The sequence below is a fragment of the Trachypithecus francoisi genome, unplaced genomic scaffold, assembly GCF_009764315.1.
Source record: "Trachypithecus francoisi isolate TF-2019V2 unplaced genomic scaffold, Tfra_2.0 Lachesis_group1, whole genome shotgun sequence".
NCBI classification, from domain to species: Eukaryota; Metazoa; Chordata; class Mammalia; order Primates; family Cercopithecidae; genus Trachypithecus; species Trachypithecus francoisi.
The window spans coordinates 62,665,326-62,678,902 of record NW_022681454.1 but is presented as its reverse complement, the minus strand read 5'-3'; the positions used below and the strand labels follow the sequence as shown (position 1 = coordinate 62,678,902).

General features: G+C 40.3%; 1 protein-coding gene across 13 annotated transcripts in view; it reads left to right on the top strand.

The window, feature by feature from the left end:
• Positions 1-13,577, top strand: part of RUFY3 (RUN and FYVE domain containing 3) — a 104,289-nt gene that overhangs the window by 31,876 nt on the left and 58,836 nt on the right. For 10 of the 13 annotated variants that reach the window (XR_004437987.1, XM_033214498.1, XM_033214497.1 and 7 more), the window contains one exon: positions 7,065-7,118. The exons of the other annotated variants lie outside the window; for them this stretch is intronic. Coding sequence is in view for 9 of the 10 variants with exons in the window: in XM_033214498.1 (XP_033070389.1) it covers positions 7,065-7,118 (54 nt within the window). In the remaining variant the exon portion in view is untranslated. The remainder of the gene's footprint in view (positions 1-7,064; positions 7,119-13,577) is intronic. 13 annotated transcript variants of the gene reach the window in all.

The window sequence follows — 13,577 nt, the reverse complement described above, 5'->3', positions numbered from 1 at the left end:
AGACTTCTCCCCAAATGGCTGCTAAGTAATTATATATTTTTCATCATAATTAAATATTCTCAAAATTGTATGTCAGTGTGTTGAAAACAATGTTTTTAAAGAAAATATTGGCTGGGTGTGGTGGCTCACACCTGTAATCCCAACATTTTGGGAGGCCAAGGCAGGCGGATTGCTTGAGCTCAGGAGTTCAACGCCAGCCTGGACATCATGGCAAAACCCTGTATCTACAAAAAAATTAAAAATTAGCTGGGTGTGACTGGGTGCTGTGGCTCATGCCTGTAATCCCAGCACTTTGAGAGGTCAAGGTGGGTGGATCACCCGAGGTCAGGAGTTCAAGACCAGCCTGGCCAACATGGTGAAACCCTGTCTCTACTAAAAATACAAAATATTAGCCAGGCGTGGTGGCGGACGCCTGTAATCCCAGCTACTTGGGAGGCTGAGGCAGGAAAAGTGCTTGAACCCAGGAGGTGGAGGTTGCAGTGAAATGAGATCACATCACTGCACTCCAGCCTGGGCAACAAGAGCAAAACTTCGTCTCAAAAAAAAAATTAGCTGGATGTGGTGGTGCATGCCTGTGGTCCCAGCTAGTCAGGAGGCTGACAGGGGAGGATGGTGAGATTACTTGAGCCCGGGAGGTCGAGGCTGCTGTGAGCTGTGATCCTGGGTGACAGAGTTGAGACCCTGTCTCAAAGAAAAAGAAAGAAAGAAAAGAAAAAAATGTCTTTAGCATTATTATGTATGGATATTTTTAATGAAAACAACTTTAGTTATAGAGCTGATATATTTGCATTGTAAGTCACAAGATACAGAAAAGTATAAAATACGAAATAATAGAATGCACCTACATTTCTAATACTGCTAGGGACAACCACTGTTAAGATTTAGTATCAGATGCTCTTTTTCAATATATGCACTGAAGGTTCACTTGCAAACTCACAAAATTGTATATATGTATGATCATACCACACCTGTGCTGTGACCTGCCTTTTTTCCTCTGCAATATCTTTCCATGTGGGTAAATTGAAATTTGTATCATTTTGTTTAATGTCTTCAGTTGTTGGATGTGCCATAATTTCTTTTCTTTTTCTTTCTTTCTTTTTTTTTTTGAGACGGAGTTTTGCTCTTGTTGCCCAGGCTGGAGTGCAATGGCGTGGTCTCAGCTCACTGCAACCTCCGCCTCCTGGGTTCAAGTGATTCTCTTGCCTGAGCCTCCCGAGTAGCTGGGATTACAGGCGCCCGCGACCATACCCAGCTAATTTTTGTATTTTTAGTAGAGACGGGGTTTCATCATGTTGGCCACGCTGGTCTCAGACTCCTGACCTCAGGTGATCCACCCACCCTCACCTCCCAAAGTGCTGGGATTACAGGCGTGAGCCACTGCACCTGGCCTGGATGTGCCATAATTTCTTTGACTATTTCTTTATTACAGGCATTTAGGTTGTTTCTAAATTTTTCTACCCAAGACAGTTTTGGAAAAATTGTTATGTGTATAACTTGAATATTTTACCAATTTTTAGTTTTTAATTTTTATACACATTGCCAAGCTACTTTAAACAACTAAAACAAATGTTGACTAGCATGGTATCATAAACTTTCATATTAGCTACTTATAAAAGCTTGGTTTTGTCTTTCCTGCTGCAGTTGGTTGCATTTTTCTCATGCTGTATTAACATCTGAACTTTCCAAAGGATACAGTTGTGGTTTTCAAGACAGTTGGTTCAGCAGCTGAAAACCTCATGATACTACTTTCTCTACTTTTTTTTTAAGCTAACAGTACTGTTCTAAGCAGAAGAGAGTTTTTATTCTTAATTGTGCAATGAGAAACTGCATGCTTTTCTAAGATTGCTAGAATTTGCTTTTTGGGATGAAAAGGCTGCATGCGGGGATTTCCTTTTTATTTTTTATATTTTTTATTTTATTTTTATTTTTTTGAGACGGAGTCTTGCTCTGTCACCCAGGCTGGAGTGCAGTGGCCGGATCTCAGCTCACTGCATGCTCTGCCTCCCGGGTTTACGCCATTCTCCTGTCTCAGCCTCCGGCGTAGCTGGGACTACAGGCGCCTGCCACCTCGCCCGGCTAGTTTTTTTTTTGTATTTTTTAGTAGAGACGGGGTTTCACCGTGTTAGCCAGGATAGTCTCGATCTCCTGACCTCGTGATCCGCCTGTCTCGGCCTCCCAAAGTGCTGGGATTACAGGCTTGAGCCACCGCGCCCGGCCGGATTTCCTTTTTTATTTCTTATAGAGATATAAAGCTAGGGTATATATGAGATATACTACATTTTGTCTGAGAATCCCACAGTGTCCAGTCCTGTGGACAGCAGCTTCCCAACTAAAGTATCTTAGAGACGTTACCTCTGCCAGCATAGCCATTCCAGCATGAGAGCAAAGGGTCTACTGGTCAGGGCTTCCTTTCCTCATCCCCTCACTCCCCATCAGGCCTGGTCCTCCTTAGCCTTCTAATGTCACCTAGCTGCTCACCTAAGAATCTGTTTTATCTTCACTTATGTGACTAATATTAATTCCTCTTTTTTTTTTTTTTTGAGATAGGGTCTTGCTCTGTCAACCAGGCTGGAGTGCAGTGGTACCATCTCAGCTCACTGCAATCTCCACCTCCTGGGTTCAAGCAGTTCTCCTGCCTCAGCCTCCTGAATAGCTGGGATTACAGGCACACACCACCACATCCGGCTAAATTTTGTATTTTTAATAGAGACAAGGTTACACCGTGTTGGCCAGGCTGGTCTTAAAACGCCTGACTTCAAGTGATCTGCCTGCTTAGGCATCCCAGAATGCTGGGATTACAGGCAGGAGCCACCACCATGCCCAGCCTATTAATTCCTTTTTTTTTTTTTTGAGATAGGGTTTCACTCTGTCACCCAGGCTGGAGTGCAAGTGGTACAATCTCAGCTCATTGCAGCCTCTTCCTCCCAGGCTCAAGCAATCCTCCTGCCTTGGCTTCCTCAATAGCTGGGATTAGAGGCATGCACTACCACACCTGGCTAATTGTTTTTGTATTTTTGGCAGAGACAGGGTTTCGCCATGTTGTCTAGGCTAGTCTCCGCCTCCTGGACTTAAGCGATCTGCCTGTCTTGGCCTCCCAAAGTGCTGAGATTATAAGCGTGAGCTACCACGCCCAGCCTTAATTCCTTTTAAACCTTGTGTCATAGTTATTTAGATCTCAAGGGCATTGTCTATGGGTGTTTCATTTTTTTTTTTTTGAGATGGAATTTTGCTCTGTCACCCAGGCTGGAGTGCAATGGTGCGATCTCGGCTCACTGCAGCCTCTGCCTCCCGGGTTCAAGCAATTATCCTGCCTCAGCCTCCTGAGTAGCTGGTAGCATGCACCACCATGCCTGGCTAATTTTTTGTATTTTTAATAGAGACAGGGTTTCACCATGTTGGCCAGGATGGTCTTGATCTCCTGACCTCATGATCCGCCCGCCTCGGCCTCCCAAAGTGCTGGGATTACAAGCGTGAGCTACCATGCCCAGCCGGATGTTTCATCTTTTTAACTTCTATTGCCTTAGTAAAGTCTTTTGCTCACCATAAATGCTCAATAAATTTTATTTTATTTTTATTATTTATATTATTTTATTTTTATTATTTATAGTATTTTATTTTATTTGTTTTTATTTTATATTACTTTATTTTTGAATCTCACTCTGTCAGCCAGGCTGGAGTGCCATGGCATGATCATAGCTTCTTGCAGCCTCAAACTACTGGCCTCAAGTGATCCTCCTGTTTCGATCTCTCAAATAGCTTGGTCTCCCTATATTGAGCAGGCTGTTCTTACACTCACCGGCTAGGCGGTGTTCCCACCTCTGCCTTCCAAAGTGCTGGGATTATAGGCATGAACCACCACACCCAGCCTCAGTAAAATTTAAATGGCTCAAGTGTTGATGACTTAATGTGTTACCTTTTCTAGGGCTATTTGTTGTTTTTGTTGTTGTTGTTGTTGTTGATTTTTGCTGATATTTTGGGGGAGAAAGTAGGCCTTGGCCTAAATTACTAGATTATTAGAACAAAACCTCAAAGCATTTATGAAAATTAATATATGACAATTGCTTTGTTATCAAGCTAATAATACTGTGGTTAGTTTAATAGCACCTCAGCTGTTAACTTGTCGTTTGGTTTATTTAGGTCGACTTATTTTTTTTCCTTTTTAATATTTAGCTTAGCTGGCTTTTTAAAATTCCATTCACTCTATTGTCTTTGAATAATTATGTTAAATATACTTAGAGAAATCCAGTTGTAAGTGTAAAGTTGACATTGAGTACCTATGATTTGCTAAGTACTTTAAATTTATTAGATTTTATTGTCACAATAGCCCTTCAAAGATGTATGTGATGTATCTGTGTTTGGGGCTTCAGAAAGGTGTTCCCTTAAGAAACTAATACAGTTCTAAAAATTAACACTGTAAATCGAAGACACTTTGTCTCAAGGGGACAAAATAACCCCCAGGCCTTGTAAAATCTGTCACTTGGTTGCCTATAGCAATACTGCTAGAGAAAGGCTACCTCAAGAAGAGATTTCACAACCATGGATACATAAACAAAGGGGAAACATTTTTTGAGTCCATTCAAGCACTTCTTTGTAGAAAAGGAGCTTCATTCAGCCAGTTGCCTCATCCAGAGAAAAAAGAAGTACAAGAGGGGCAAGGGTCCCGTTCTACCAGACAAGACTGTTGCCATCATTGAGTCACTATGTACCTTAAGGGTAGATGTTTACAGTGCCACCTGCTTAAGTCTTTTCAGAGCTACATAATTAGTCTATTGATTTTTTCATTCTTAGACCTGAAACAGAATGATAGTCAAGAAATTAGTTAAGTAAATCTTAAATAAGCTATGCTTCCTAATTCAGTGCCCTTGTACAATTCCAGCCTTGTGTCCATCTATATCTCTCTCGCCCCCTCTCCTCCCTTAAAGAGATGAAGTCTCAGCCAGGCGAAGTGGCTTGCGCCTGTAATCCCAGCACTTTGGGAAGCCAAGGTGGGCGGATTACCTGATGTCGGGAGTTCAAGACCAGCCTGGCCAACATGGTGAAACCCTGTCTCTACTAAAATTACAAAAAATGAGCCGGGTTCAGTGGCGTGCACCTGTAGTCCCAGTTACTCTAGAGGCTGAGGCAGGAGAATTGGTTGAACCTGGAAGGTGGAGGTTGCGGTGAGCTGAGATCATGCCACGGTACTCCAGCCTGGGCTACAGAGCGAGACTTCTTCTCAAAAAAAAAAAGAGAGAGACAAAAATCTCGCTATGTTGTTCATGCCAGCTATGAAACTCCTGGGCTCAGATGATCCTCTTGCCTCAGCCCACCAGGACTGGTTTTGTCTCTCTTAACTCTTGACTGAAAAAAAAAAAAAAGCTATGTTCATATGCATCTTAAAAATACGGTTACCAAATTTTGTTGGGTGCAGCATTTTAAACCATTTAATCCAGGCTTTTGGAATGAAGTAATGGTCGCAATCTTTCATGACCAGTTGCTTGGCACTATACATGCTACAGTCCACTCAGCATTTCTAAACTATGTTGTTTTAATAATATAAATATTCTAGAAGGCACAATTTTTAAAAATCTTTCACAAATCTTTCTTTGAGGTATAAAAGAATGGCATGATACCTATTGTAGTAAAGTCCTGACCATGGCAAGGTAAAGTGGAGAGCACCTTACATGGTAAAGATAGACCTTTTACTTTCTAGGGGAGAAAAGTTCGCTTAAATCAATTACATCACTCTGATACTTAAAACTTTAATCTCTGTTTTAAGAAGAAAACAGAAAATATGTCTGGTTGTAACAGAAAAATGCTCTAGATGCGACATGCCCAAGGAAAAATCAGAGATCCCTGGTATCTACCACACATTCCTACCTAGAAATTCACTTTCCAGAGCATTTTTCTATACAAATCTTGGAGGCTCTTTATATATATATATTTTGCTTTAATAAGGTAGGCTTTTATCTTAGTAGGTGACAAATAGAGTTTCTAATTAAATACAATAAAGAACTAAATGAGAATATTCCCTCTGTTGACTTTTGGTCACAGCAAGTCTGTAAAGTAATAATGTGAATGGTAAGAGTCCATTCTCATGAATCTGTAATCCTACATAATATAGATTTGTGGCACATTATATTGTCAAAGGATTGTACCTGAAAATGACTTGTGCAAATATGTCTATATATAATGTATTTCAGCACTAATTTACTATAAAATAATAGTAGCCAACTCACAGTATTTTTTTTTCCTGTATGAGACACTTGCCATTTGGTTTACATATATAGATACCTAATTCCAAAAAAAAAGAAAAACTCTGGAAATGAAAAGCATTTTTCATAAATTTGTCTGAACTTATTTGGTGATAAAACATGATGTGAATTTACTTGAGGCTATTTATAGACTTTATTTTACTTAATCTGAATATTTATTTCCTGCAGAAATATTAATGTGCTTGATTGTAGGTCACTGCCTCAGATCCTGCTAGTTCTGTATGTTGAATAAACATCTGACTTTATTGAATTATATGTGATTTATTTTATGTATCTTCAAAGCAACCTCCTTTATTTTTGTTTTGGGGAAGGAGAATTGGGGGAGGGGGAGTTGGAAAAAGTATTTGGTTTTTTTTTTTTAAGAAAAGTCACTAGTTTGCATCATAATATTTGTCCTGAATCTAAAAGAAATATATTGCACATACGTTTCGGTTCCCTGAAGTGATCAAAATAAATATTGAATTAGATTAATGTTGCCTACACTTAGAATACAAAGAGCCTTTGGTTTTCAATAGAAAAAAAAATCTGTGTTGCTTTTTAATAGGATATGCATCTTTGTTTCCCTTTATTTGAAACCTTGAAATTACTAATCTTAGCTTTGAAACATATTTAATAACCATAGTTGCTATCTCTGCTTATTTGGTTGTAGTCCCAGCCCTTGTCACTGTTAATCGCTGTGATAAGTAGAAAGAATTCTAGGAACCTCCCTTTCAGTTATCCCTATGGAAATCTTGTTTTTAATAGCACTTTTCTTTCTGGGCTTGCATGACATTTTATCTTTCTTTTCCTTTCTTTTTGCCGTTTGCAAAGACTCTTGGGAGGATTTGACAGATTTGGTGGAGCAAATGCGCGATGATACAGAAGGTGCGTGCCACACCAACATCTTTCAGCTTTTTTTTTCTTTGCTTTTTAAAATTTTCTAACCACCTTTTAATTGTTTTCCGTAAGAGGAAATGTCAGTTTTAGGTTTTATTTCCCATGGCAATAAGTGGGAAATCTTTATGTTTTGGTTCCAAGTAAAATAGTGTCAATGTATGTTTATGTTGCTTTTTAAAGATATTTGCTGATAACGTGTTTAAAAGAGACATTATTTCAAGATTACATCGAGCTTTTGCTATGGCTGTTTTTTCGCTTGTTGAGACAGTGTAAATTTTATTACTCATATAAATATATGTATGTGTGTTTCTGTGAATTTCACAGCAGCCAAAAGCCAACAGATCCCATGAATCTAGTGTTTAGCCTGGAATGTTGCTCTGATTTGTAGATTTCCATAACATTACACACTTTCAGCTTTGTCGTGTAATAGCATTCCTTTCTGGTATAATTATTTTTTGTTAATTTTTTCTTCTTCATGCAAGAGACTGAAACATGGAATGGTGTGATTATCTTTTTAAAGTAGCATGTATGTTCTAATGTGGAAAGGTTCCCCAAACCAATCAGTGTTTCTTCTGTATAAAGGCAGCTAACTATAGGGAGCTCAGGGTGATTTAAACATTTTGTACTAAAAATAGAAAAATTGAGATTTGGCTCTACTTTATCATTTTACATGTTCCCCCTTTGCTTTAGCACACACACCCCTGACACATACACATCCACCACTCTGCCCAGACTGACCTTTTTCTGCCCACATCCTCCTCTCCTACTTTGTTCCTGTGACATCTCATGTATTTACACCCTTCCCCCTCCTGTGCCTATGGCAGGTGTGCCACCTGCCAACCCTTCAGGCCTTATAGGATTTCCACAATTTACTCTTTGACAGCTTTGGCCCACATTCTTTTCTCCATTCACTTGCTCCTGCAGAACTTGGAGCTTAATGAAGACTTTTTACTTATTCTCTAATTCTTGTGTGTTTATCAAGCTAGTTAAAGGGTAAACTCCTTGAGAACAGAGATTGTCTTAAACTTCTTGATATCCTTAATCAGACCTGGGATAAGTACTACCCTCAGTAGGTCTGGTCATACCAAACAAAATCAAGGTAGCTTTCCCCTCTGTTGATGCCCAAGAGTATCTTCTTCTTCAGCACTTGCCTTTGAATGTGGGAATTCTGAAATCCTGAGTGTCATCTCTTTTCCTTTTGTCAGACTATTTTTATGCCATCTTTGATTCTGCTTTTAATATAACTGATTACATATAATTCAGTGAAAGAACAAATCGGTATTGTCTAGTTAATTGACAGTTCACAGATGAGAAGAAAGAGAAGGGTGTTGATTCATTTAGTGTGTAATGTTTACTATTGTGTTGGCTGCTATTATTGTTATATTTTATTTATTTATTTATTTTGAGACAGAATCTCACTTCATCGCCCAGGCTGCAGTGCAGTGGAGTGATCTCACGTCACTGCAAGCTCTGCCTCCTGGGGTTCAAGCAATTCTCCTGCCTCAGCCTCCCAAGTAGCTGGGATTATAGGTGCATACTACCGTCCCCAGCTAATTTTTTTGTATTTTTAGTAGAAACGGGGTTTCAGCATGTTGGCCAGGCTGGTCTCGAACTCCTGACCTCAAGTGATCCACCTGCCTTGGCCTCTCAAAGTGCTGGGATTACAGGTGTGAACCACTGTGCCTGGCCTATTATCATTATTATTATTAATAGTTATTGGCTAGGCACCACCAGGTTTAAGGCTTTAATTCCTTTGATAGACTAGATATTAAAGAAAAAATGCTTCATAAAATTTATCCCCTTCTAAAGAACTTTACCATGACTCATCACAGGCAAGATTCTATTTCTTTAATACAAAGTATTAATAATGTAAGAATCAAGCCTACTGTGAGAGTCAGACTCCTTTTTTAAATTTTGTTTTTGCTGGAATTTTTGTGGATGGTTATTATAGGTAAACTCCAAAAGGGAGAGGAGATGAACTTTAACAGTATAGTACATAAAATATCCAGAAAATGTTGATTATGTCAGCACCTTGATGATCTTAATAGATTTCCAGTCAAGTAATATATGGTAATGTTGATCAAGATCCTCTTTACAGAAAAGTCTTTCTGAAATGCAGTTTAAAAAAAAAATGAGAATGGGGAGAGGGAGATGGCTTCACTTCAACTCTTTTGATCATTTCATTCTTCTTGATATCCTTCTCTACTTTTCTTGCCTCATGGTCTCAATCACAGTTATGTAAAATTCCAGCATTTCACACAACTGTATTACATAACTTGGAGATGTTATAAATAAGTGCTAGTACCAAGAAGAAATATGTTATGGAGTATTACCTGCACATAACACACAATAGCAATTCAGGGTCTGGGGAGAATCCTTGTTTCAGACTCAGAAAAAGCTGATGATATATGCAGGCTCAGATATTTTCTGGAGACCTTCAACTGCTAAGCTGTTTTCAATTCTGTTTCTCATCTGTTATTGTAGATGTGCCATAACAGTTGGCTTTTATTTCCTTTTATTTTTTTGAGAGGAGGTATCACTGTGTTGCCCAGGCTGGAGTGCAGTGGCATAATCCTAGCTCCCTGCAGCCTCGAACTCCCGGGCTCCTTCCTCAGCCTCCTGAGTAGCTGGGACTACAGGCCATGTGCCATCACACCTGGCTAATTTTTATGTATGAATGTATGAATGTATGTATGTAATGTATGTAGAAACAGGGTCTCACTTTATTGCCCAGGCTGGTCTCAAACTCCTAGGCTCAAACGATCCTCCCACTTCAGCCTCCCAAAGCACTAGGATTGGAGGCTTGAGCCACCGCACCTGGCTATAGTTTGCTTTTTAATAGATAAAGTGTTAACACTGGCTTCTGGCCTCCTAAAAATTTTTAAAATAACAGACTCTAGTGGGTTGCAGATTTGAACTGGTACTTGTTTTTGTTTTTTGTTTCAGTTCTGTCACAATTGAAGCTTCTTATTTTGATTTTGTTTTTTTTTTTTTTGAGATGGAGTTTCACTCTTGTTGCCCAGGCGGGAGTGCAATGGCATGGTATCAGCTCACTGCAACCTCCACCTCCCGGATTGAAGCAATTCTCCTGCCTCAGCCTCCTGAGTAGCTGGGACTGCAGCCACATGCCACCACATCTGGTTAATTTTTGCATTTTTAGTAGAGACAGGGTCTCACCATGTTGGTTAGGCTGGTCTTGAATTCCTGGCCTCAGGTGATGTGGCCACCTCAGGCTCCCAAAGTGCTGGGATTACAGGCATGAGCCACTGCGCCTGGCCCTTTGGATTTTTTTTTTCCTTTTTTTTTTTTTTTAGGAGACAGGAGTCTCACTCTGTTGCCCAGGCTGGAGTGCAGTGATGCAATCTCAGCTCACTGCAGCCTCCACCTCCCGGTTTCAAGTGATTCTTCTGCCTCAGCCTCCTGAGTAGCTGGTACTACAGGTGCATAACACCATGCCTGGCTAATTTTTGCACTTTTAGTAGAGATGGAGTTTCACTGTGTTTGCCAGGATGGTCTCAATCTCCTGACCTCGTGGTCCACCCGCTTTGGCCTCCCAAAGTGCTGGGATTACAAGTGTAAGCCACCACGCCCGACCTGAACTATTTTTTACAGTGATGATTAGTTTCTTTTTTTTTTTGAGACGGAGTCTCACTCTGTCGCCCGGGCTGGAGTGCAGTGGCCAGTTCTCAGCTCACTGCAAGCTCCGCCTCCCGGGTTCATGCCATTCTCCTGCCTCAGCCTCCTAGTAGCTGGGACTACAGGCACCTGCCACCTCGCCCGGCTAGTTTTTTGTATTTTTTAGTAGAGACGGGGTTTCACCGTGTTAGCCAGGATGGTCTCGATCTCCTGACCTCGTGATCCGCCCGTCTCGGCCTCCCAAAGTGCTGGGATTACAGGCTTGAGCCACCGCGCCCGGCCGATTAGTTTCATATTCTATGTGTTTGTAAATTATAGCTACTAGAATATGAAGTGTCTTCTTAGGGTAGAATTGTATTATGTACAACACCTATTATATTGCATCTCCTTTCCTTATATGCTAGTAATTTGTGTCTAAAATGTTTTGAAACTCACTAGGGAAATTATGAACATTAAATAATAAAAGGCACATAGCTTATTACCTTTAGTTTTTCAATAAGTATCGAATTCCTGTCTGTACTCATTACAAGCCTTTTGAACAGATTTTGTAAATTTGCAGTTGCCCGGATTACTGCCCGTCTCTCCGAGGATTAAAATGGTCAGGACAGTACTTGAATTTAGGCAATAATATACCTGTGTAAAATTTTACCTACCAAAATTGCATACTGGTTCCTTAATATTTGGGGACAGAGGGTGTTAAGACTTGATGCATGTTGAAAAACAGAAGAAACATATCTTAAGAGATTTTATTAGCTTCTAGCACTGTGCCACATCATCATTCAGTAAGCTTATTAAGTTAAATAAAATTGTTAAGTTAAATAAAATTGGAATGGTGGTTCACTTCTATAATCCCAGTACTTTGGGGGACCGAGGCAGGTAGATTATTGGAGCTCAGGAGTTCGAGACTAGCCTGGCCAACATGACAAAACCCATCTCTACTAAAAATACAAAAAATTACTGAGGCAGGAGAATTGCTTGAAACTGGGAGGCAGAGGTTGCAGTGAGCTGAGATTGCGTCACTGCACTCCAGCCTGGGCAATAGAGTGAGACTCCCTCTCAAACAACAACAACAAAATTGGTGGGGCGTGGTGGCTCACGCCTATAATCCTAGCACTTTGGGATGCCGAGGTGGGCAGATCACCTGATGCCAGGAGTTCAAGGCCAGCCTGGGCAACATGGTGAAACCCCATCTCTGCTAAAAATACAAAAAATTAGCCAGGCATGGTGGCAGGCGCCTGTAATCGCAGATCCTGGGAGGCTGAGGCACGAGAATCGTTTGAGCCAGGGCGGCAGAAGTTGATGTAAGTCAAGATCATGCCCCTGCACTCAAGCCTGGGCGACAGAGCAAGACTCCTAAAAAAAAAAAAATTAGCCAGGTGTGGTGGCGGGTGCCTGTAGTCCCAGCTACTCAGGAGGCTGAGGCAAGTAAATCGCTTGAAGCTATGAGGTGGAAGTTGCAGTGAGCTGAGATTGCACCAGTGCACTCCAGCCTGGGTGACTGAGCAAGACTGTCTCAAAAAACAAAAAACAGTTATGTATATATGGAAGACCATAATAATTGCAGTAGCTAACAACTTTTTTCCTTAGTATATTCCAAGCACTTCTAAATGCTTGCGTATAAGAACTTGTTTACCCTTCAGAACCCTGTCACCATTTTATAGATAAGGAAAGTGACGCATACAGAGTTTAAGAAAGTTTCCCGGTGGAATACTACTCAGTTGTAAAAAGGAACAGACCATTGATACGTGCAACAACCTGAATGATTCTTCAGAGAATTATGCTGAGTAATAAAAAGTCAATTTTAATGGTTATGTACTGTATGATTCTATTTACATAACATTCTTGAAGAGATAAAACTATAGAAATGAACAGATTAGTGGTTGGCATGGGTTGAGGATGGGGTAGGGGCAAGGAGGGATGTGGGCATGGCTATAAAACATCAATATGGGGGATCCTTGTCGTGATGGAAATGTTCTGTGTCTTGACTGTAATTCAACATCAGTATCCTGGTTGTGATAATGTACTACAGTTTTGCAAGATACCCTTGGGAGAACTAGGTTAAAAGTACATGGTATCTCTCTATATTATTTCTTACAATTTCATGTGATTCCTCAATTATCTCAAAACAGAAAATGCAACAAGAGAAAAAACTTTTCCCAAGGTCACCCAGCTAGGGAAGAGTTTGAATAGAGTTCAAACTCCCACAGACCAGCTTTAGAGCTTGTGCTGTTAAACACTACACCAAAGTTCTTTAAACTTATTTGACACAGGAACCACTGTAAAAATACATCTTCATCCAGAACTCAGTACACCCACCATTTATTTGTATGTATCTTAAAAGTTTCCTGAAACAATACGTAACCTTACTATATAGGACATAAAATTGATTTTGTGACCCACTAAAGAGTTGTGACCTTTGTTTGAAAGACACTCCAGTATCCTGTGCTGCCTCTCTGGTATATATCCATTTGTACTTTAGCGACTATCTAGGTGTGTGCCAAAAAAAAAAAAAAATCCTGAAAGGACTGTTTTGGCTCTGTTTCCAGCCTGTAATTGTGGGCATACTTTAAAGGCTGGGCTAGTAACCTTGCATACTTCTATTTCTCTTTAAAACATCTCCTTGTGAAAGCATCTTTTCTCTTAATTGTTATTATTGTCCTTTGCTGATGACTCTCTAACTCCAAACTTCCATTTGCATTTACAACTATGTGATCAAAAATATCTTGAAAGCTGGGCATGGTGGTTGCATTCCTGTAGACCCATCTATTCAGGAGGTTGAGATGGGAGGATTGCTTGAGCCCATGAGTCCAA